This window comes from Coturnix japonica, chromosome 14 (genome assembly GCF_054131305.1).
Source record: "Coturnix japonica strain WE chromosome 14, WE-NBRP24, whole genome shotgun sequence".
In the NCBI taxonomy this organism is placed as follows: Eukaryota; Metazoa; Chordata; class Aves; order Galliformes; family Phasianidae; genus Coturnix; species Coturnix japonica.
The window spans coordinates 1,774,283-1,797,700 of record NC_140676.1 but is presented as its reverse complement, the minus strand read 5'-3'; the positions used below and the strand labels follow the sequence as shown (position 1 = coordinate 1,797,700).

Below are 23,418 nucleotides of genomic sequence, written 5' to 3'. Positions count from 1 at the left end.
ACAATTCACTTAATGCAGTGACAGAATGGTTGAGTAAGCTACCAAATTTGGAGAAATACAATAAATACTTCAGTCTAAAGAGTAAAAAAAAAACGTGGATACCCCTCACAGCTTCAGTCCTTCCAGAGACCTTTATAATATATACCATGGGCCTATTGCCTTAAAGATTAAGGTCCCAATGCTCCCAAAAATGCGTAAGGAAAAAAATAATACAAACAGCATTAACTGTGGGTATCACTAACAGAAGAACGCAGATTAGTTCCAGCAATTATTCATTTAATTCAAATAGATATTTAGCATTTGGGGCCTGATTCAATCACATCAATTGTTTTTTCCACGAGCAAAGACAACTTTTGAATCTGTTTCCCAAGTAAATTGCAAAGGGCACTGAAAATGAGTTAAGAACTGGCCAATGATGTGGGAATTGGTGCAAGTTTTATCTTGTATGATATCAGACCTTGCTCTTAATCTCTCTCTGGTGTGTATGACCATCATTTTTAACCACTGCTATTTCTCTTAATGCATCTGCACTGAAGCAGGGTAGAAAATTATTCCTCATTTAGTACAATGTAGATCTAAAACATAATTTTTAAATATTTATTAAAGCTGAAGAAAATAATCATGCAGTTATGCAAATCGAAGAAATAGCGTTGATTCAACTGAACTGTAGCTGATTACTTTAGGGAGAAGTTTGATCTACTAACAAAAATCACAAATGTAAGTCACAGTTATTATCCCTTTTGTTATGAAAGAAAGTGGATAAAAGACAGGTCTCCCACAACAATTCCAAGTGTTATATTATATTATCTCTCTACTTTGCCACTTTTCAGGTGGAAAAAAATATATATGTATTTCTAAGATATGTTTGGTAAGATATGACTAAGTAACAAAATTAAAACTAGGAAATTAATAACTACATGGCATTTCAATCCCATCAACTCTAATCAAAATAAGTTTCTTCTAATTAGAACCTACAAATCCTAAGGACACCGAACAGCCAAAACAGTCACATTCTGTGCAAATGGAGAATACAAAAATCCCTGGAAGAAATGAAAATGAAGCAGTACTAAAAGAACACCTATATTAAAAAAAAGAACAAAAACAACTGAACTTCCTCCCAGTTGTCTCTGATTGTCCAAAACAATTTTGTCCTTCAAAATTTAAAAAGCACTTAAAAAGGTAAAGGGAGGATCTGAAGGAAGTGTATAACTTTACAGACTGAACGAGGTTACTAAGTTTGTCACAGCCATCAATAGTACACTGATGCAAAGCATGCTCTCATCATCATGATGAATAACAAGCATCAATTAAAATAAGAATAATAGAAACGTTTGTTTCAGAGTCAGAATATCTTAAAACTTGTCTCAGTCTTTAGGACTCGATCAACTAACAATCCTGCTGCACATCTTAATTCAGAAATCCTTGTCTGTGCTGTATTCTATTTAATCTTGCTATTATTATTGGCATCAGCCTATAAGTATATAACCGGATGTAAAACACCCCTGGTAAACTTTTCATGCTGTAGTTGAATCAATTGTACTATTTTACTGTTGCATGGTCAGGTAAGGAAAGGGATCAGAGGGTATGTATCTAAAGTACACGTCTATCTTACTCGTACATATGAAGAGTAGCTAATACTGATACTTTGGGATTTAAGGAAGAGCTCACTTTAATCCAGCTCTAAATTAGCTTATTAAAAAGGGGCTTCTTTTGTCTATTGGTGGTTGTTATCCACAACCAGCAAAGATTAAACAAACGTATTTGCTTGGCAGTCAGTGATTATATACCTTGCCAATTAACTCAACAGGAAGCAAACAACCTGCTGACCTTCCTGGGCAAGCAGACTCTGAGGCAAGCAAATGTAGTAAGGGCCGTAGTTCAGACAGTTGTTACTAACATATATTGTCACAAACTTATTCTACTATTGCCCTGAAATGATGTCAACAGTGCGGAAACACAGAAGTAACAGAAGGCTGAAGAGAAATAAAGACATCATCACTATGCTGTAACCAATGAAATCATAGCAAAAATTGTCCCTTCCATATGCTTTCAGTATCCTAAGGAAGTCTAGTGGTCTGTAAGAAAGTCCTGATAGATGACAATGTCTGATAGTCTAGTAAGCCTATCAATCACTGATGAAACTACTGCATCAAGGAGTAAGTTGTATCTGAAACACCCTCAGCAGACAGTAGCTTGTTCTTCCAAACTACCAGCGCACGAGGTTTCACATCTCCACGCAGAATTCAATACAATGTTATCATTTAGGAATATCTAATGTTAGTTGTAGTTTCATTTTCAAAACCCCAAATTGTGTCTTTTTTTCCCCCCCTTTCAATTAAGATGAAATTCAGGAACAGAAAGAAAAATGGAACATCTCATACTGAAACATTCAGACAGCATCGTATTGTGAAAAGCGAGAAAATAAAATTGATAGTTCTTCTCCATCCTTGCTAATTGTGATGTTTGCTAGCAGTTGTTTAGCAAAATAACTACTCCATGTTTTCAGCATGCAACAATAGTTACAGTTTGCCTTTGCTTTTAGATGGCATGCTCTGGAAGCAGGATCTGGAGCAGCAAGAGAACTTTGATGAATAATAAGGAAGGCAGTTTTAGTAAGATTCCTCAGCTATGAGCACACATATTCCTTAGCAGCAACTTTCATCTGAGTCTCCCCTGCACGTCTTCACATCGGATCAAATAAACACAGAAGCTGAAAAGTAGACTGAGATAAAAATGTGATGGGACATAGAAAGATGCTTTAATAGATAAAAAGCTACAGTCACTTTCAGAAAGGATTTTTCCACTTTGTACTCCTATTGTCTGAAATCAAGCCTGAGCAAAAGAATCTAGCTTGATAAAATACAGGGGGGAAAAATCATAAAAGAAAATAATGAAAATGCTGTTACAGACTTTGTGAGTATAAATAGTTTCAGAAATGAAACTGTCAAGCCCAGCATCAGAAATGCTGTGGAAATATAGTCATTGTAATGGTCAGCCTGCTGCAATCACATAAACATTCCTCAGTTCCTTTCACAGCCTTGTGTCCTGTAGTTGGTTGGTTTTTTGTTTGTTTGTTTTTATATTTGACATATGGGGAGGCATTGGTTGGAGTTTCAAGGGGACAGAATCTAACAGAGAAGCAGAAATAGATCAAGAGAAGATAAGGAGCAGAAATCACAAAGGGGAGATATTAAATTCCAAAAAGGAACTGAAGAGACAGAAGGAAAGGGGGGAAAAAAGATATAGTGAGATAAGCTAGAAAATAGCATGCGGAACTCAATTTTAAGCAAAAAGTAATAGATCAGAATAACCCAGCACTGTCCAACCACCTTCTCACGTGCTTCTGAAGGTGTAAGTTGTTGTACCTGTGAGAATACTCATGTCACCTGATTCTAAGCACAGAAGCAGAACCATTCCAACACAGAATTGCATTTGCTCCTTTATCTTCAATTTACTTAATCAGAAAATTTTTCTCTTACCTGTAGCTGCACTTGTGAGTTCAACAGGTGGGAAGATCTCTTCACAGCCATGCCCTGCACTTCCTCAGCAGCACACATGACATACATGTGGAATCAGGACTAGAAAAAGAGGAAAAAAATATTATGGGACTGAATGCTACCTGCCTAAGATCTTCAAAAACCAGAACCAAGTCCACTATTTACAGCCAAAGGTGATGAAGCAAGAGAATGAATCTTTGGCTCAAATCCTAGCTGAGCTACTCAGTTGGCATATGTCCCCTGGAAAACCATTTGACCTTCTTTGCCTCAGTTCAAGCAGTTATAAATTTGGCTAAGCAGCAAGATCTCTCTGAACAGCTCCAGCCTTTGACCTTAAGTTGCACGAGGAAATGCATCTCAAAAACCTTGAGCTGAATGATACTGTAAATTATTTTTCAGTTATCTACCTATAGAAACTACACAGCTGGTCACACAATAATCCAACATGAAATAATGGAATGATGACACAGCTTAAACACATATCCTACTCCTATAAGCGACTGCTAAGAAGAAGGTGCCACTTAGCAGGCAGGAGCTCAGTGTAAGTAGAAAATAATCAACACGCTCAGAAAATAATCATGCTCTCACAGTTGATGCAGGCTCTCCCCATCACTAGCTAAGTATTAAGTATTTCTACAACAGTAGTTTTGAGAAGGATAATTGCAGTGTTGGAGGACATGAGGAAGGACACCTTTTAGCAAAGGATGGTGATGATCTGAGTTTCTTCAACTCCTTCACACCACATCGAAACTCAGAGGTCAGTATCACAACAATTATGTATTTGCAATGGATTTGAAAAAGAAGCCACACAGCAAACACTGTCACATAGCATCGCTCTAACAAAACCATTTTAGCAATCTCAAGAATGAATTTTGCATAACTGCAATATGAAGTCATAACAGAACTATCCACCATTTGTGATGAAAGCCTTAAGGACAATGACAAAGGCATCTGCTAATAAGACATTCACAAGCAGTGTATACCCAGTAGAGCTAGGCAAATACTGCAGTCCATTTCCCTTGGATATTCATTTGAATTTTTAAATGGATTTCTTTTGACTATTCACATCCCTTTTGTGCTCAATTTCCATGAATAGTAAATGAGCTCTAATAAGGTAATAATCATGAAAAACACATTTTAAGCTTGAACATTTGCCAAATGAAAACCTCAAATGGTAAGCAAGATGCATGTCAGCTTCTGAATTTCACACTGAATTCAAGATCTTCGTTGTTGGTCAGTTTTCACACTCTCAGTTAGGAAACAATATTACATACAAAACTAGGCAGCATAATTTAAATTATTGTGATATACTACAAGGAATACTTGAGTTCTTCACTAAGAATTAGATCCTCACAGTAATTATGACCAAACCATGCATTTTGGAACCTTCCTTTCTTTCTTTCTTTGAAATGAATAATATATTCTTTAAAAGTTTAGACTGTCATCTATCTTTCCAACAAATTGAGTAGTTGTGGCTATTAAAAGAAACCAAAAACCCATATACTTTTGGTGAGTAAAATATAAAGCACCTCACGTGAGCAGTTGAACACCAAAAATGCAGTATGATGTATTTTCCTTTAGTTTCAACACGTGCCTCTGAGATCTCAAGAAAAAGCTTTTATATCTCATTTGTACATTGCACATTTTAACAGCAGACTTCCCCACAGGTAAAAAGTACAGTCAAGTAAAAGCCTGTTTAATTTCTCACAATAGGAATCCATGAAGAAATTAATCACCCAGAAATGTTCTTGATTTTGAAAGTCAGGGCAAAAAAAAAAAAAGTCACCCTTATAACCCTGTTTTCTGTTTGCTATGGCAGAGTAAATAAACCTCCGAGCATTCTATTCTGCAGCACTGACCCAGGTTTGAGTTGGATACTGCAGGGAAAAATTCCAGTTTGATATCGAGTGCACAAAGGTGACCTGCTAGGTCTTCCCACCCCTATGTGAGACCATCCTTTGACCCATGCATAGCGTTACAGCAGAGGCTGAGACACCACAGACTGTTTCAAGGGAAACCTTCCAATCAACTCAAATGCATTTTGATGCCAAGACTGATGTGGTGAACTCCTCCTTTGATCGAACTTATCTCAGTAACTTGCAACACAACAAACATAAACATACTTTATAGAAACAGAAAGATTGGAATCCACCAAATGCTGATCATAATCTACAAATAAATGAAAGCCCCTTAATCAGCTGCAGTTTAACACTCAAACAGTGCTTAGTAAAGGCTGTTTGCCTTTAATATTTGAAATCTCGCATCAGTGAATTTGTGGAACGAACAAACTAAAGGTACAGAAAGTAAAATGAAACAACAGGCAGCTTCACAGTGCAGTGATGTAATAAATTTTTGAACTGCATCCAAAGAGTAAAAGGTTGGTGGGAGGAAAATCAAACGCGTACCATAATAAAATGAGCAACTCTGACAGATCGTTGTTATGCTTCCAGGAGCTGGAAACACCGAGCAGCTCCATCCTCCTGCCACAGCTGAGGAGATGTGCAGGACAAGTTGGCTGCTGGTGGTTTTTTGTTGCTGTTGTTTTTTAATTTATTTCAGAACAGCATCAGCTTCCAGTCTATTTTGGAGAAGAAATCTGTCTAGTTATGTTACAAGCAACTCAAAGCAGCTTGTTCACAGTAGCAGAAAGGTTGATTTTAGCCCATTAGACATGGTAATGGAAGGGAGCTGCAGTTCAACCGCAAATCAGTTTAATAGTGTCTCCCAGCGGTGATAACTGGTATTGAAAAGTTAAACGTAAGGTGAATCATAATAGAAATCCATGGAGAAAATTTGAATCCTAACAGTTGATGCATGAGAAAAGCAAATCACAAGAGAGGAGAAAGAGAGAGGAAGAAAATTAGCATATTCTTATGCTCTTTGTAACGACAAGTAGAATAATTATGGAGGATAAATGAAATAATCCAGGTAATTATAGGCCTGTCAGTCAAAGAGAAATCCCAGGCAACATAAAATAAAGTCCAATTGATATGAGATTCAACAGAAATAATTAAAGGAGGGTGATTTAATTAATGCTAGTTGATACAGGATCGCAGAAAATAGAGCTTGTTTAACTGTCTTGATATCTCTCTTCAATGAGATTATGGGATTTGGGGGTAAAAGCAATATTGCCTCTATAGCAAGAATATCCAATATCCAGATCCAATAGTATACAGAATATGATGGGGATTTTGAGCAACAGCAATAAATCTCAACAGAAATAAAATTTTAAAAAAATATATATATAAAACATGAAAAACAAAGAGTTTGACTTTCTTAACTTATGAAAGGAAAAGCAAAATTGGTCATCAGGTGACGGCATAACACCATTAGAGGGAGAGAAACTTGACAGGAGAAAGCTTCCTGGTTTTACAAATATCTCAAGAAGAAAATCAGTAAATTCACACTACAGGCAGTTTTTTGTTTTTTCCTGTTGTTTCTTTCCAACAACAAATACAATTAAGCTCAGTACAGCCCCTGTAAGACATTTTCAGTGCTGTACATTACTGACAACCAAGATAATATAAGAATTAGTGCTACATCCATTAAGCTGAGATTCACCGTCAAGCAGAACCATTCTGACTGAACACACTAACATTCCTGTGCCTTCAGCTATGACATTCATGCACATTATATCACTTCTGCTAACAAATAGAGGGAGTTTCTATGTGCTTTCTAACAAACGAAGGCTAAGAATTTTTCCTCAGAAGTGCAATCATTTATTTAAGAGCCTCGGATACTGATCTTGATTTTCCATGGTCTTTCATTCAAATAAATATCAGCACGGTCGCTAATCAGCACTCCTCTGCAGCTGAGTGCTAAGGAGACTAACCTTTAACAAGGCAATCAGGGCTGGCACCCAGCGCACAGGTGGGTGGGGATTGTATTTTACAAGTGCAAGGATCAGCATGTTAACCCAAGACCTTTCCAGATCTGGGTACTATTTTTACACTATTTGGCTTTTCCTGAACCAGCAATCCAGGAGAAGGAATCTCTAAGAGAAAAGACAGTCATTTATTCAGCTTCATATGAATCAGAAAAAGATACTGAACTGTCCATTGCTTCAAAATTGCTTTAAGAATAGGAGAATCAGCTTCAAAGATACACTGTAAGGCAATCAAACCTTTCATCCTCAACCCCAGTGATGGAATCCTTGGACGAGAAAACAACATCTCAAAATATCCTTAAGAAAATATAAAAGAGTTCTGTTGATTCTAGAACTGTGTGAATCCAGGACTCCAGCACTGTGTCCTCAGTTTTGTTGGTTTACCATTTCTTTAGGCTGTCTACTCCAAGTACAGTCAGAGTAGCTGACCACAGGATGATTTTTGTATGTGTCTTTACACATTGTTCTGTCACCAGCACAAATGTAAATATAGACCTGGCTGATGTAGCCCAACTTACCTGTCAGCCCAGCTCATAACACAGAAAAGCGAGGGAATTATTATTATATTGCAACAGATCTCAAACTGCTGAAGAACAAGTCCCAGTGCAAGAAAACCCAGCAATTGCTTTGTCAGGGCAAAAGTAAAGTATATCAATAGGTTTATCTGTGTGACACCAACTGACAAATACAGGTAAGCAGCCAAAACGGCATTACATTACACTGTCAACAACACATCACACCTGTACTTGAATACTTGTTCTTGCCTGGGGCATGCTCCATTTCCACATACAGATGAGGAATAACCTGTATAATGAACTACTTTATTTCTGTGTTTAAAATGAGTTTCTGAGGTCATATTGTTGTCAGCCATTTGTCAGATGAGTCATACTTCAATCTTGGGAAACCTGAGCCAAAATCCGGTATTTTCCAGTGATCTGAAATAACTGCTTTGCTGGAAACCGAGCAACCTCTAACTAAAGGAACTGCATTGAAATTCATCTCCTGATGTATTTTGCCAAGCAGAGAGGGACCTGCTCAGAGGCTCACGCTTCCCAACACAGGTGAAAACAAACATGTAATTGAACTTTAAAGAGGCTTCTCTCACTCATAAAACAACAGCTTTCCCAGGACCTACTGGCGGTGTCCAAAGGAGCGCTGTATGAACTAAGGTATACTCTATGAAAAGAAAGAAATATTTATACCGGTTTCTTACAGTCGGTTCTGCCATGTCATGTTTTTCAAATACTGGAAGGAAAATGATACGAAGAGATCTATGTTCCAAAGGGACGCAGTTGTGCTGCATTCCACCTTCATTCTTCCCCATTTGTTGAGATCTAATTCAGATCCTTAGATCACATCATCAAATTTTATTGTAAAACAATTAAGGATGTTCCTGTTATACTGCTGGTCTCAAACCTTTTGTCATGGCAATCACTAGATGAACAAAAAGTCTGTCTCTGATCTCCCTAGGACAGACCCAGCTGTTAGATGGAATGCAAACAGTTGTACACCATCGGTGAGTCAACCTTAGGCAGACTTGGATGTCTAAGAGGTTGCTCAGCTCAGTAAGGGCAACTGAGAATTCTAAAGACTAAGATCTAACTATGATGTTGGAAACAAGCTCGCAGCTCCTCAGCATTACCTGCAGCACATGGACTTACTCCAAAGGTCTTACATTTTAGCCTGTAAAACAGTGAACAAATTACAGCAGCGATCTCAGTCACTTTCGATTAATTAACCTTCCTTTTATCGCAGGCACAGAGTGACACAATGTAGGCACACTGATCTGTGCTCTTCACTGTGTCACAGCAGGGAGCAGCCGCTGCATTTCAAACTGAATTCTAGATATTTTCCCCCAAATGTTCTTTCTCATCCTGTCGCCAATGGTTATTCTATATTTGTTCCTACTGAACAAGAGCTCCATCGCTTTGGTCTCCATTTCTCCTTTCCTCTCACTTACACAATACATCTAAAATCATCTAGACTATCAACCAAGACCACACTTCAGTCGTCTCTCACCAAGTTTTAACACCTCCTCCTCCTCATATGCTGAGAACTTGGCTTCCACAAACCAGCTCCTTACAGATGGTACTTACATTTACTGGCACCAATTGGTTACTCAGAAATATTAGTCACTGCAGACACACATTTTACAGAATATGGGAAATAGAAGCAAGTAGAATAAACAGGAACACACAGTGACACGCTGCCTTGGCTTTGTCCCAGCCTTTTTTCCTCGTAAGGGCAACTACTGGAGAGTTTGCACCATGTATTAGGTTCAAGTGCGATTATGATGTAGGCATCCTTAAGGAAGTAGTAATGACTTTTTAATCGTAAAAATCATCCCCCAGTGTCATACGAGCAGCATTACAGTCTTATTTACAGCACACCGGCCAGGGCCCACAAACACCACGTTGGGTGCCACAACCTTCCCCTGCTTTTCTGTTTGATGTCGATAAATAAGAGCTGCTTCTGGGCCTCGTTCAGCCTCCCAGTGCCTCCCATACAAAACAAGCACACTCCTGCCCTTTGTAACTGCCTGAAAACAAGCGATAGACCCCGAATCTTCGCTACGACCAGCTCTCCACCTCACCCCACAGAGCAGCCCCTCCTTTCTCACCTTCCACGGGCACTGCAGACACTTCTCCAGCATTTTCTCCACTTCCTAACCGCTTTCACCACTCCAAGGGGAACCCGTCAGCTCTGAGCAGCACAAACCGGGGCTCTCCTTCTCCTCAGCTCCCACTCGGCACCAGCCCCTCAAGAACTCGCCCTCGGTTTCATCCCTGCTTCTTTCAGCTCGCCAACTTCTCCTCAGCTCCTTCCCACCTTCCCCTTATCTCTCTCCTGCGTCTCAGAGCTGCTCCATCCTCGCTCCCTCACTCCCGTCCTTCCCTCAGAGCCGCTCTCATCCCGCTCCCGCCTTCCCCCAGCTCGTGCCCGTCCCTCAGTGCCGCTCTCATCTCGTGCTTTCACACCAGCTCGCGCCCATCCCCAGCACATCCCGCACTCCCCTTGCACGGCTCGTGCCCGCCCCTCGCTTCAGGCCCTGCCCCGTTCGGTTGCACCGCCCCTCGCGCCGCTCGCAGTCCGGCCTGGCGGTGCTCTGCTCTTCTTGTCGCCCGCAATGCTCCGCACAGAGAAAGTGCTGCAGCTGCGGAGCCAGCAGGGCCGCTCGGTGCGGGTGGTGAGGGAGCATTACCTCCGGAACGACGTGCCGTGCCGCAGCGCGCTGTGCCGGGCCGGCTGTGAGCGCGGTGAGACGGGAAGGGAAAGGCCGGGAGCTGGGCGGTGTGATCCGTGTTGGGCCAAAGGAGGGTGCGATCCTTCGGCCCAGCGGAGCCGGGAGGGTCGGGAGGGCTGAAAGGAACCGGTGGGAGCACAGCGGGGGGTGGGCGGCACCGAGGAGCGGAGGTGTTAAATTCAAGGCACCACCGTACGAAGTATTGAGGGAAAAATGAAAGAGGAACCGAAGGGAGATGTTGGCTGATAAAGGATTTAGTTGTAAACAGCCCTAGGGTGGTTCTGAAAGGCCAAAGTGCGGCGGGAAACGCGCATTTCACGCCTTATTTCCCTCAAAGGATGTCTAAAAGTGTTTATTTCTGCTTGGTGGTGTCTATAGTGTGAAAGAAACCCGGTGTGTGGCTGTTCCAGCCGGGCCCATGCGACATCGTGAGGCGGCTTTAACTCTGCATCAGCTGCGCTCTGTCAGCAGTTCCTGTCCCATAACGGAGCGCTCTGCTCCTGTTCTGCTCCCATTGCACACACGGGGCTTTGCTTTCTGTGACAGCTGTTGTGTACTCAGGTGCTGTTAAGTACATTATGGAACAGCTTAAAAAGCACAGAATTTCAGTTCTTCCTCCTGAGCTGCAGCTGATGTCAGTGTTGTCACTTCAGTTCTCTGTGCCCATTGCACACGAGGGCAGAAGGCAGCACAGCATCTTACTGCCAGCTGGATGTCAGGCTGAGTTCATCACTGCTCACTGATCTGGGTGCACAGAGACGTGCACAGCTTTTGGCTGTAAGTTACAGACACGTACCAAGATCTCAGCCCTCTGCCCATCACCAACTTCTCTTCTGGGCTTGAATATAAATAGTGCTGTAGATGAGTGCCAGAATACACCCTTTGTAGTTATTCCAGGTAACTCAGAGGTAAGGTGAACATTAGTTTTCACTCCTGACTGCATGCTGTGCTCAGCAAACTTTCCTCCTCTGCATAAATCACACCTAGAGATACTCTGATAACACACTGTGCCTACCTGCAAGTTATTCTGCTCTAATTGTATACAACTGCCCTGCCCTATGGTAACTACAGAAGTACCGGTTTTATTATATCATAATGGGTAAATCAGCAGATGCAGCAGAGTTAATGGCTACCCATCAAATCTTTAGCAATTGCTACAATTTGAGGTGACGTTTTAAGGTTTAATCAGTGGTGGGTTGGGTGTGATAATTTGATGGTGTACCCACAAGGGATGGAGTTTCTCTGGAGAAAATAGTCTAGATTTGGACCTTTCCTCTTTGAGAACATCATCTTTTACCTGTTTCCTTTTATGTAAAGATGTAGGAGAAGAGCCTGCTCTAAATGGATAGTGTTGGATAGAGAGATTTGGGGAAGCACTACACCTATTGAATGGCTCCGTGAAAAGATTTTGTGGTCTTTCCATGTGGAAGTTGAGGGGAAGAAAAAGGAATGTTACATGCACTTACATGGCATCCCTTTCACAGTGATGTTAGATTTCTTTGCTCTAAATTCCTGGCACTTCCAGTTATTTGAGGAAGCAGTATCGCATCTAAAAGTATCAATCTTTAATCTCTGCCTTATATTTTAGATGGCAAGTTGTTATCGGACGATGTGACTCACTATGTTGTCCCAGACTGGAAGGTTGTTCAGGACTACCTTGAGATCCTTGAGTTTCCAGAGCTGAAAGGTATTATATTCATGCAAACAGCATGTCAAGCTGTGCAACACCAAAAAGGTCGCAGGTAATTATCCTATAACAACTTGTTTATTTTTTTACTACAGATTGAAGTAACTTACTGACTTTGTACAATATTTATTTCAGCAGTTACCCTGAATCAGAAAAATCCCATGCTTAAGTTATTTCTAGGTTTTTCAAAAGCATTAATTCTACAGGAGGTAAAGAAATGTGATCCTTGGCGATCCATAGGCATCAGTGCATGTAATAGTATCTGCTTGATAATGGCATCATTGAACATGTAACATCACTAATTAATTGGATGGCTTGTGACAGCAATAAAGGACACTTTGCAGTAACAATGTGGTTTATGCCACAACTAGATTTTGTGCACCTTTTTGTTCCTGCTGTATTGCAGACAGAGAGCTCATCTTTGAGAGTCAGTCAGTGCTATTACACAGCACTTACCTGAGCAGACATTAACCTATATATTGCCAAAGCATCTTGTCTCTGAAACAATAATACAATTTCCTACATGCTTATAATGTTTGAGGGGGGTTTATCAGAAAACAAATGTGTTAAAGAATCAGAATATTTGTAATGCAACTAAAAAAACTTGCTTAGAGATGATTTTTTACATTTCCTCATCAATGGTGGAATTTAATAAATGCATTTCTTTGTGTGGGGCCACAGTGCTCCTTGAGTTTTTCAGCTGTATTGCCAGATGAAAACAAACAGGTGTTATCAAAAGAAAGCACAAGTTGATATTTACCTTTTTGGTTTTCCAGACAATACAACAAGTTGCGAAATCTAATAAAGGACACTCGTCATGACTGTACAGTGTTTGCCAATGAGTTCCACCAGAATTCTTACCAGCCAAGAGAGAAGGGAGAATCCATGGAGAAATGGCAGACCAGGTTTGCTTTAACATATACAGCACTGCACTGGGTAACATAATGATGCAGTATTTAGAGAGTTCACTTTGTTTTGTTCTGCATAGGCCTGTAGGAGTTCACAGTAATTGTGGAAGCCTATATTGTTATTTTGTGATTAAGAAAGTGTTAAGATTGTTTGAGTAGGATCAGTCAGTGGTTCAGGCCTGACTCAGTTCCTGTACAGGCAGCTGTTTTAACGTTTGCTTCAGCACAATAAAGAGATGGAGCATACTTCAGGTCCTGTTCGATGTAACATATCATAGCCTGTTTAACCCACAGAACCAGACATCTGGCACTTCTAACTAAACTTTTACAAGCTTTTGCTTGGGAGTAATACGTTATGCTACAGCTGGGACACATGCAGATGTGCTGTGAAAGAAATGCTTTCTTTTTCTGTGTTTTCTCTGTGCTCATACATGGCAAACAATTTCTTTTTCAGATGTAAAGATTATGTAGCTTGGTGTATCTATCTCAAAAGCATGTGTGTAAATCCAGAGTCTCATTTATACAAAGTCTGCAAATGTCTTGCAAGGAGTAAATGAGATATTCCAGAAATCTTATTTCAAACTTTGGTTTTTTTAGGAGCATTTACAATGCAGCAGTTTGGTATTATAATCATTGCTTGGGTCAGATGCCTGTTGTTATGGTGACAGAAGATGAAGATGCTATCAGGCAGTACGGAAATGAAACAGAAGGAGTGTTTGTGATATCCTTTAAGGTAATGTGCCTTTGAAGGCTGCCTTTGTCATCAGAATGACCAAACAAGTTTCATTTAGGATGTTGAGTAAAACCAACAAGGTTTACTTCAAAGTTACATGGAAATGATTATATGTGTGTTTTGCTTCTATGAGGCAATGGAAATTAGTTCTAATTTGGGATAGAGAATCATACAAAAAGTGTAAATATAATAGCAGGTTGCTGTTTGATGGCATTCTACAAGCAGCATGTAGCTTAGATGGGGTAAATTGCTACTGTATTGTGAATTTCTGGTCTAGGATGTGCCCCTAACAGTCACGTCTCCTGTAGTTTTATTTACCAAATGAATCAAGTTGAATGTGGAACAGTGGGTGGTGTAGAACAGACACAGTTGCCACTTGGAAATGCCGTTTGAGTATAGCATGAGGCAGCCCTTGTCCATTGTATGTGTTCCAAATGAAGCATTATTAAAAGAGCAGTGACCTCTGAATCCTTCCATTTTTGTTCATATATGTGCATACAGAACTACCTGGATAACTTTTGGCCTGATTTAAAGGCTGCCCATGAACTCTTTGACTCGATACTTCAAGCTCGGCATGAACGGGAGGTAGAAAGTCAAGAAAACAACGGAAAAGAATATCCTGAGCATTTACCCATGGAAGTATTGGAGGCTGGAATCAAATCTGGGAGGTATATACAGGTAAATTGCTATTTAGAGATCATACATAGAACAATGCAATCCTGTGCTTTCTTCTCTTTCTTCTTTTAGTTTCCTGAATTAGACTGATTAGATGGAGAAACATGGATGTAGTGGGAAGAGGCAAATAAAGTTACTCTGAGAAGGCAATTGTGGGGGGATGGAAGGGATTTGGATTCTCAAAGTATTTCCTGTACTTCACCTTGTGAACAGATGGAGAAGCAAAAAGGAAAATTTGTTATTGGGGATCTTCCTGTAGGTTGATTTTTGAAGTGGAGAAACCAGGTATGATAAGAAGCAACTGTATATAATTCTGAAATATAAATAGTGCTGTATATGGGCAGCATTTCTTAATGAATTTCCTCACAGCCTGTATTTCAGTCAGTGGAATTAATATACAGTTTTATGGCTGCTCAGGGCTATTATTTGGGTTGTTAGTGGCTCAGTGTCCTTCTCTTAAAAAATGATCTAAAGAATTAGACGCAGTGACTTGTTCTTTGCTTGACAGTTTTGCGAGCAAGTGAAAATAGAATATGACAAAATAGAGTTTTCTTTCTTCCTTAATATTTAATCTCTAGTATTAGAGCAGGCGGTAATAGTAATCTTACACCGCCTGCGCTCTGAGTAAAAGGTCCTTCACCAGCTTAAAAATGAGATTTTTTTTAAAGAATTTGTGCTTCTTTCATAGCAGTGAGTACTTAAAGGTCTGGGTTTTACATTCTTTCTCTGTAGGGAAAGCAATTATGTCCAAAATGACCTAAATAGCAGCCAAAACTACAAGTAACCACATTTTTGTTTTATTTCAAGTTGGCTACTTAGAGGTGTGACTCTTTCATTCTCTTTATTCATTTATTACTTCTAGGGTGCACTGAATGTCAATAAGCACAGAGCACAACTGGAAGCTTTTGTTCGACTTCAGGGATTTGGCAGCAAAGAAACAGGTGAAAAGACAAAGAAAGCGTTCAGTGACTTTTTGACAATGCATGCGCTTTTCACATTAATACATGTACCCCATATATATATGTATATTTATATAGCTGTTCAGTTATTAAACAAGATGAAAGCTAAGATACTGTAATGCTTGTGTTTTCATGGGCCAGAAAGGAGCATGGAAAATAACACAGAGAGTGAGCCTCCTGAGGACACAATGTGCTGTATATCCTCTATTCTTAGTACCTTCTTGTCCTGCTAGCAGGTCTTCTGTAGCTTTTCTGAAGTTGAATACTGTTCAACTTCATACTTAAATACAGAATAACTGTTCTGTGTGTTTTAAAACCTGCTGCCTAAGAACAATGAAATCACCTTGGCCTCTGCTGTGTTGTATCTAAGAGGTTACATTGAGAATTACTTAATATCTCTTCTAAGAAATGAGGGAAAAGTTTTAATTTTCTTGCAATATTAATTACTTTCCAGTGCTGTCTTTGGGAAGGATTCATACTGCAAATGTACTTTTCTATGAACTATTATTCCAGCAGAATGCTGCCAAGGGAAGTGAAGGAATTAGTAGTTCAATCTATTTTTTATTTTCAATGTAGAACTTCAAAGTGACATCCTTATTTATGGGACCAGAGCTCGAAATCGTGCAATCCACGGTGATGTGGTAGCAGTGGAGTTACTCCCTTCCCATGAATGGAAAGGAAGGACTGTTGCCCTTTGTGAGAATGAGACTGAGGATAAAGCACCTGCAGACACCACTGGTGATCCCATGCCCACAGGTAACGTAGATCAAATTATACAATGTTTTATTAAGGGTACCTCACTTCCTTGCTTTGATGTATGCTGTAGTCTTCATTATATAGTCCTTTTGCTTGGATTTCTTTCACTGACACATTTATCATACCATACTAAGTTCCAAGTGCTTATGCCAAATAAAAGCATTCTAACATAGTCCTGAAATAAAGCCAATGGATTTTCTACTATGTGTGAAATTCAATTCTTTAATTTTATTTTCAGGATAGTTTGTTTATTCTAAATAAATCCCTAAAAGTATTGAATTTTACATTTATTGAGTTTATGTATTTAATTTGATAAGGTTACAGCTGACTGACAGTAGATGTTAACACATCTGAACTCCAGAATTGCTAGACATTTGGGGTTCAGATCTCTTGAATGAGGGGGCTGACTCTAGTTGAGAAAGCTGCCAGCTAAGATGATCTTGGCCTAGAGGATTAAATCTCAAATACTTTGCTACACAAACACACACTGTCATTTTTCACAGCTCTACAAGATACTAACTGGTATTAGGATACAGCCCAATTTACAAAGTGTGGTCTGTGTCCTGTGCTTTCACTGTTGATTATATAAAAGATAACATCTTTTTGATTCCTTGATTTTAAATAATAATTAATGATAAAGATTTTCTAATAATTAAGTGGAGAAGTATCCAGCTCCCATTACAGCCCAACATTCTGTACCATGGAAACTTATTTGAAAATGTTCCTTATTAAAAGGTAAAGTTGTTGGAATCATTCAAAAGAACTGGCGGGATTATGTGGTCACTTTCCCCTCTAGAGAAGAGAGCCAGTCCCAAGGCAGAAATGCTCAGAAAATCCTTGTAACACCTTGGGATTACAGAATTCCCAAAATCCGGATCAGTACCCAGCAAGCAGAAGCACTACAGGTAATTTGGAAGAAGCATTTCTCTATTGTGTATTTGTACAAAATGGGGGGCGTGTCATGTGTTCTGATGGTGTTTTTCAAGGCAAAAAGACAGGTAAAGAACTATTAGTAAAGTTAAGTTTGTAAAAGCAGTTCAAGTTCAATACAAAGAAGCGTATTCAGTTCCTGACAGAACTGTGTCCCCTTCAGGTAACAAAGTATATTTGAGTTCTGAATCTGCGCCATAGTCCAAGTACTCTGGGTTGTTGGGGTTTGTTTTCTGATAATCTGAGGTGATACTTATAGCCCCCGTGGCTTTCTTGGATAACTGACTGTAACTTTAGAGAAAGTACAGAGAAGGGCAATGATTGACCTGCCGCTGCTGGAGAAAGAAGAGAGATCTTTGCTTTTTGTTCATTCCTAGCTGCCTTTATTTTGTAATGCTGAGTACTTCACAGCCAAAAGCTAACAAGTAAATTCTGATTGTGAAGAATATTTATAATATTTATTGATGTCTTGGTTTTGCCTTTTTTTTTTTTTCCTAAATATACCTCGAGATTTTCCGTACATTGACCCAAATTAATCACAGTCAGTAAAGAAATGTAGTTCTAAATATCTGTGCTTCTCATTGTGGGTTTATTTTTCCTTTCTGTTCAGATGTTTAGAGCAGTCAGTCTCTTTGGATTGCACTGTTTGCCTCTGAAAAGTGTTTATGCTGATTGCTTGGCAGGAGCAGATGACTGTTTTAACAGAATAATTGTATTGTTGCAGGATTACAGAGTTATTGTGCGCATTGATTCTTGGGAATCAACTTCTGTATATCCAAATGGACACTTTGTGAGAGTTTTAGGAAGAATTGGAGATCTCGAAGGGGAAATAGCAGCTATTCTGGTGGAGAACAGCATTTCTGTGGCTCCCTTCTCAGAAATTCAGGTTAGTCTTTATGATGAGGTCCATTGTATGATGTGTCCATCGAAAAACAAAAACTGTTTATGGTGTATTTTTCTGGAATTACATTTGGATGGCATTGGCTCTAGGGATGCTATAAATTCTCACATCAAGACGGATTTTAAGATAACCTGTTCATGAACAGGAGAGAATTACAGATTTTTAATTCTAATTTGATGTAATTTTTTCAGATATCGTTGTCTTTAAATGTGTTTCTACTACTGACTGTTAAGGCTGAGACTTGTTGAAATTATTGTCTTAAACCTTTTTGTTTCCAACCGGAGCAGGAACCAGCTCTCACAGAAGTGTTTCAATTGTGCCTACAGTTAATGGAAGAATAAAAGAGCATAGGAGACAGTGCACAGTGTTTGTCACAGCTACAGTATCACTACAAGAGAATCAGTTGTAGCACACTTTCACATTTTGTTTCCCAGTCTGACTTGGAAAATATAAGGAAAAAGGAATTTGCCAAGGATTAAAAGTTTCTCAACACAAAACTATTTACAGATTAGAGAAAGGAAATTCAATCTAATCTGTTTGCTTCTTTGTTTGGGAAGGATATAACTGTATGTCCACCAATAATATTTTGTACAGATGAATGAAATGCCCGTGAGTTCTTCAAAGAGTCCATGGAAAGTGAATCCAGAGGAGGAAAAGAAACGTCTCAACTTGAGAGATACACATTTAATATTCAGCATTGACCCAAAAGGTTGTGAAGATGTGGATGATGCACTGTCTGTTAGAACACTGCCTAATGGGAATCTAGAGCTGGGTGTCCACATTGCAGATGTAACCCATTTTGTGGCAGCAAATTCTTACACCGATGTAGAGGCAAGAGCAAGGTAATGTATTTCCTACAAAATGCAGAGCTTGGAAGTTTGTGAGGCCACACTATGGAAACACTGAGAAATTAATTCTTTCGAAAAAGTTCCTGCTCTCAGTATTTAATCAGGTGTTTTAATATGGCAGATACTCTTTTTTCTATTATTACTACTGCTTGGAGCTCAAACTTCTGAATCACTTTATGAGATGTATTGTCCTTTGTAGGCAGAATGAAATTTAAACTCAATATCCAAGAGAGATGTTTGCTGTCACCGTTAAATGAGTGTATTTTGTACAGCCCTACTTCTTTTGTTAATGGAAGTCAGAGATACAGAGCAAAGCAAACTTAGACTTCTACTGGAGTAATATTTAATTTGACTTCAGTACCGTACCTGCCTGTTGTGTACAAATAACCTTAAGAATAACAAACCACACTACGTGCCCTGTTTGCTGATACTGTAGTTGCACTGCAAACTGCCTGGGAGATAAACACCGGTGAGTCAGTGTGAGAAGAACAGTAAATGTGTTTTATTCTTCAGGGCCACAACTTACTATTTAGCAGATCGCCGTTACGACATGCTGCCCTCTGTGCTGAGTGCTGACGTGTGCTCTCTTCTCAGTGGAGTTGATAGGTAAGATTTTCTAATATATCTGAGGAAAGAAATTTTTGGAAGTAATTTAGTTATTACTACCAGTATTTGTTCAATAACTATATGCATGTTTTGCATTACTAAATCTTCGACTGAAAGAATAACGTATGCTTAAAAATGGCTTCCAGTGATACATTACTTAGATGAGGTGAGCGCTTTGTAATCCTGTAGCTTGCCAAAATGCAATTTGTTTGATTGTGACAATGCAGCTGATTTTTGATGAAATTAACTACTGACAGAATAAATCTGATGCAAAAACAGGGTTTCCTACCTGTTAGCACTGTTGAGATCTTCAGACAGCAGCAGTTATGGGAAATGCTGATTCATGTTGATGACTTTCTCAGTTAACAGTAAATGTTAAGTATCCAGCTGTCATTCCTCGTTCAGTTTTATTGGGCTTAACTCAGTAGTGCTGCTAAGAACAAAGGGAATGTTTTATTCTTCTGCATCTGTGCCCCTACTCTTTGATTATCAATGCATCTTTTGGGCTGGCCCTACCAGTTCTGTCACCATATAAGAAACAGACTTCTCTAAAAAAAAGGTTATTAATTTTGTTCCATAGTTAGACTATGCCTGTTTTGTGGATGCATAGAAATATAAATAAAATAAAAATAAATATGTTTCATCACGTGGCACAGAGTAACTGTGTGTGCATGGGCTCTGAATTGTTACTATTTGTAACATAAGTAGCAGGGGGTCATAAACAGCTGAAATAAACTATTGCAGTGTAATGGTGCTTCAAAGCAGATGTGGAAAGAAAATCAGCACAGAATGAAATCTGTAAATTTGCAACAGTTGGATGTGCTCAAAATGTTGAGTCAACCAGAACTGCTTAAAGAATCGTGGGTTTTATTTTTAAGGTACGCTGTCAGCGTCTTGTGGGAACTAGAAAGAGAATCGTACAAGATACTGAAAGTCTGCTACAACAAAAGCATCATTCGGTCTGCATACAAGCTAGTCTACGAAGTAGCACAGGGGTTATTAGACGGGGACACAAGCGTTGTTGATGAGATCCTGGAACTGAAAGACTTGGATGGAAAAACAAGAGAGAAGAAATTGTCTGAGCTGGTTTGGGCGATATCAAAACTCACTGATATAGCACGACACATTCGAGCTGAGCGGGACAGCTGCGGTGCTCTGGAACTAGAAGGGGTAGAAGTCCGAGTGCAACTGGATGATAAAAAAAACATTCATGATCTCATCCCCAAGCAGCCCCTGGAAGTACACGAGACTGTAGCAGAATGTATGATCCTTGCAAACCACTGGGTGGCAAAAAAGATTTCAGAAAGCTTTCCTCATCAAGCTTTGTTACGTCAACACCCTCCACCACGGCAGGAATTTTTTACTGACCTTCAAGAATGTGCCAGCGCCAAAGGTTTCTCAATAGACACACGGTATCTTTTACTGCTTCTCTTAAGCACTTTAACACACTTTAACTGTGATCAGGGTAACATAAATCTGAATAAAATTAACACTTTTTTGACAGGTCTAACAAAGCATTGGCTGAGTCCCTGGATAAAGCGGAAGATCCATTGGATCCAATTGTAAATAAACTGTTGCGATCTATGGCCACTCAAGCAATGTCAAATGCATTGTACTTCTCAACTGGCTCTTGTTCTGAGGAAGAGTTTCATCATTATGGTATCCTGACACTTTCATTTGTTATAAAATTCCCCTTATTCCTGAACTGCTGTGGGGCAGCTGAATGCTCTGATTGCTTTTCATCGCTTCCTTTTTTATTTGTAGGACTCGCTTTAGATAAGTACACTCATTTTACTTCTCCTATCAGAAGATACGCTGATATAGTTGTCCACAGACTCTTGATGGCAGCAACTCTAAAGGAAACTAAGGATGTTAAGGAGAAATTATTCAGTAACAAGGATCTTGAGGAATTGTGCAAACACATTAACAACAGGAACAGGGTAAGGTGGTCACTGTGTGCGTCTGTGTTTGCATGCTACCCAGGGAAAGAGGATACCGCTCTGCTGTGACTTTTGGGTACTACAGCATTGCAACACTCCTTCTAGATACAATTTGTTTTCAGCAGGTTAGGGAATAAGTAATGGAAAAAATATATATAATATCAAAGCCATACAGGCCTCTGAGAATATTTACCTGTCCTTCTGTCTTCTCTTTTTGTGGGGGGTGCCTGCAGGCAGCCCAGCATGCACAGAAACAGTCTACTGAACTCTTCCAATGCATGTACTTCAAAGATAAAAGCCCAGAAACAGATGAGCGCTGCGTAGCAGATGGAGTTATCTACTCAATCCGAACAAATGGCGTGCTTGTTTTCGTGCCAAGGTAAGTTGATTTGAGCTTGGGCTGAGACTAAAAATCAGACATTTGCTTCTGAAATGCTGCGAGGTCACCTCTGGTCCTTGAGAAATGAAGCACTGACTGATGACTGCATTTTAGATTTTCTGTAAGTCATGAACAGTGTTTTTTCCATGTTTTAATTCTGAAAAGGAGACGCTATGGAGAAAGGATTGCTCAAATTAGCAAGGTAACCGAGAAGGTTTCTGAAGGATTTCTATGCTCACGCCTACACACCTGCTTTTTTTTGTAGATATGGAATCAAAGGTGCTGCTTACATGAAAAACAAGGAAGGCTTAGTCCTGTCTTGTCAAGGTGAGGGAAGCTGTGAGTGGAAGCCTGGATCACTTCAGCGGTTTCAGAATAGAATCACTTCCACTACAACCACTGGAGAGTCGGTTACATTAAGCCTCTTTGATCACATCACAGTGAGTACTTAATTTGAAGAAAGTAAAAGGAAATAGTATGGTCAGCAATAAAGTGATTTTTAAATTGCTTTTAAGGTGAAGATACTCGTGCAGACTTCCCGCTGCCACGCTGACACAATCAAGCTTGAAATAATCAAGAACGCCCCATTCCAGACTTCAGCCACAGAAGTTTCCAAGAAGAATTTTGGCGTGGTGAAATCTGACTTAGTCAGAGCAGTCAGTCAGTCTGCGGAAGCACTGAGCACCCAGGAAAAAGCAAGAAGTGCAGTAATTGAAGAACAGTGTCCGGAGTATCAGGAGTACTGCCAGACAAAGGGAGCAAGTTTGTACCAGCTGCTGGAGGAGATCAGGGACTGGGCTCTATTAGATGTCTCAGCTGATGCATGTAGTTGTTGATGCTCTGCTTACAGTTACTTTGTACAATTTGTATATTTTAAAAAATGAAGTCATTTTAATGAGATAAATTGTCTGTTTTAAATAAGAACTCTTTGTAGCTGATTATGAGCATGTGCAACAAAGATTTTTTATGTGATAAATGTTACCTTCCAGACTAAAGCCTGTGTTGAGAATCCTTTTGGTTGTCATTCAATGAAAAAAAGCCTGCTTACCCTTGTTCTCCATACATTACATTCTTAAACCTAAAGTATTGCTTTACCATCATCCTAATTAGTACAACTGGTGGTTCTTTTCCACTCTATTGAGTTTTAACTCATACCTACGTTCACACAAAATGAATTCAGTCACACTAACCCAGAACCTCCCTTATGCACAATTCCCCAGCTGCACAACTGGCATCATATACAACCCACTGACATGAACTTGTTTCACCTGCCTTATGTGCGATGTTGGGCCTCAGGCAGGGCTGAGCAAGTCTGCTCTATGCTGCTGGGTAAGGCATTCTCAGGGCTCTGGCACAGCTGTCATCCTTGAGACTACATTCATTCTACAGATCAGAAGAGCGCACTGGACTGCTGCAGCTATCGCATAAGAGAGGAAGAAGACAGTACTGTGACAGTACAGGGCTTTAAG

The 23,418-nt window shown here is 39.7% G+C and overlaps 2 protein-coding genes and 1 long non-coding RNA gene across 7 annotated transcripts in view; 1 reads left to right on the top strand and 2 right to left on the bottom strand.

Annotated features, from left to right (window-relative positions):
- MEGF11 (multiple EGF like domains 11) overlaps positions 1–10,262 on the bottom strand; it is a 254,537-nt gene extending 244,275 nt beyond the window's left edge. For all 5 annotated transcript variants that reach the window (XR_014934255.1, XM_015873314.3, XM_015873316.3 and 2 more), the window contains exons 1-2: positions 10,004–10,262; positions 3,480–3,578 (exon numbers count right to left, since the gene is read on the bottom strand). The gene's annotated coding sequence lies outside the window, so the exon portion shown is untranslated. The remainder of the gene's footprint in view (positions 1–3,479; positions 3,579–10,003) is intronic.
- A 190-nt stretch (positions 10,263–10,452) lies between these two features.
- On the top strand, positions 10,453–22,944 carry DIS3L (DIS3 like exosome 3'-5' exoribonuclease). The gene is made up of 17 exons (XM_015873321.3): positions 10,453–10,640; positions 12,216–12,369; positions 13,091–13,219; positions 13,820–13,955; positions 14,457–14,633; positions 15,493–15,571; positions 16,166–16,345; positions 17,081–17,250; positions 18,000–18,161; positions 18,771–19,018; positions 19,538–19,630; positions 20,509–21,042; positions 21,135–21,289; positions 21,395–21,570; positions 21,804–21,949; positions 22,215–22,389; positions 22,465–22,944. Exons 1-17 carry the CDS (start codon positions 10,511–10,513, stop codon positions 22,783–22,785), a joined length of 3,165 nt encoding a protein of 1,054 aa, XP_015728807.2. The 5' UTR covers positions 10,453–10,510; the 3' UTR covers positions 22,786–22,944.
- LOC146758431 (uncharacterized) lies at positions 19,508–20,060 on the bottom strand. The gene is made up of 2 exons (XR_014934259.1): positions 19,920–20,060; positions 19,508–19,649 (listed from the first exon to the last, which is right to left on the bottom strand). It is a non-coding gene; the product is annotated as an uncharacterized LOC146758431 (long non-coding RNA).
- Positions 22,945–23,418: the final 474 nt, after the last annotated feature.

Excerpts from the sequence above, each read along its gene's own strand:
- DIS3L (XM_015873321.3), top strand. The coding sequence starts at position 10,511 with ATGCTCCGCACAGAGAAAGTGCTGCAGCTGCGGAGCCAGCAGGGCCGC. Across the intron at positions 13,220-13,819 it reads ATGGAGAAATGGCAGACCAG|GAGCATTTACAATGCAGCAG; the intron begins GTTTGCTTTAAC and ends TGGTTTTTTTAG. Across the intron at positions 18,162-18,770 it reads CTCCCTTCTCAGAAATTCAG|ATGAATGAAATGCCCGTGAG; the intron begins GTTAGTCTTTAT and ends TATTTTGTACAG.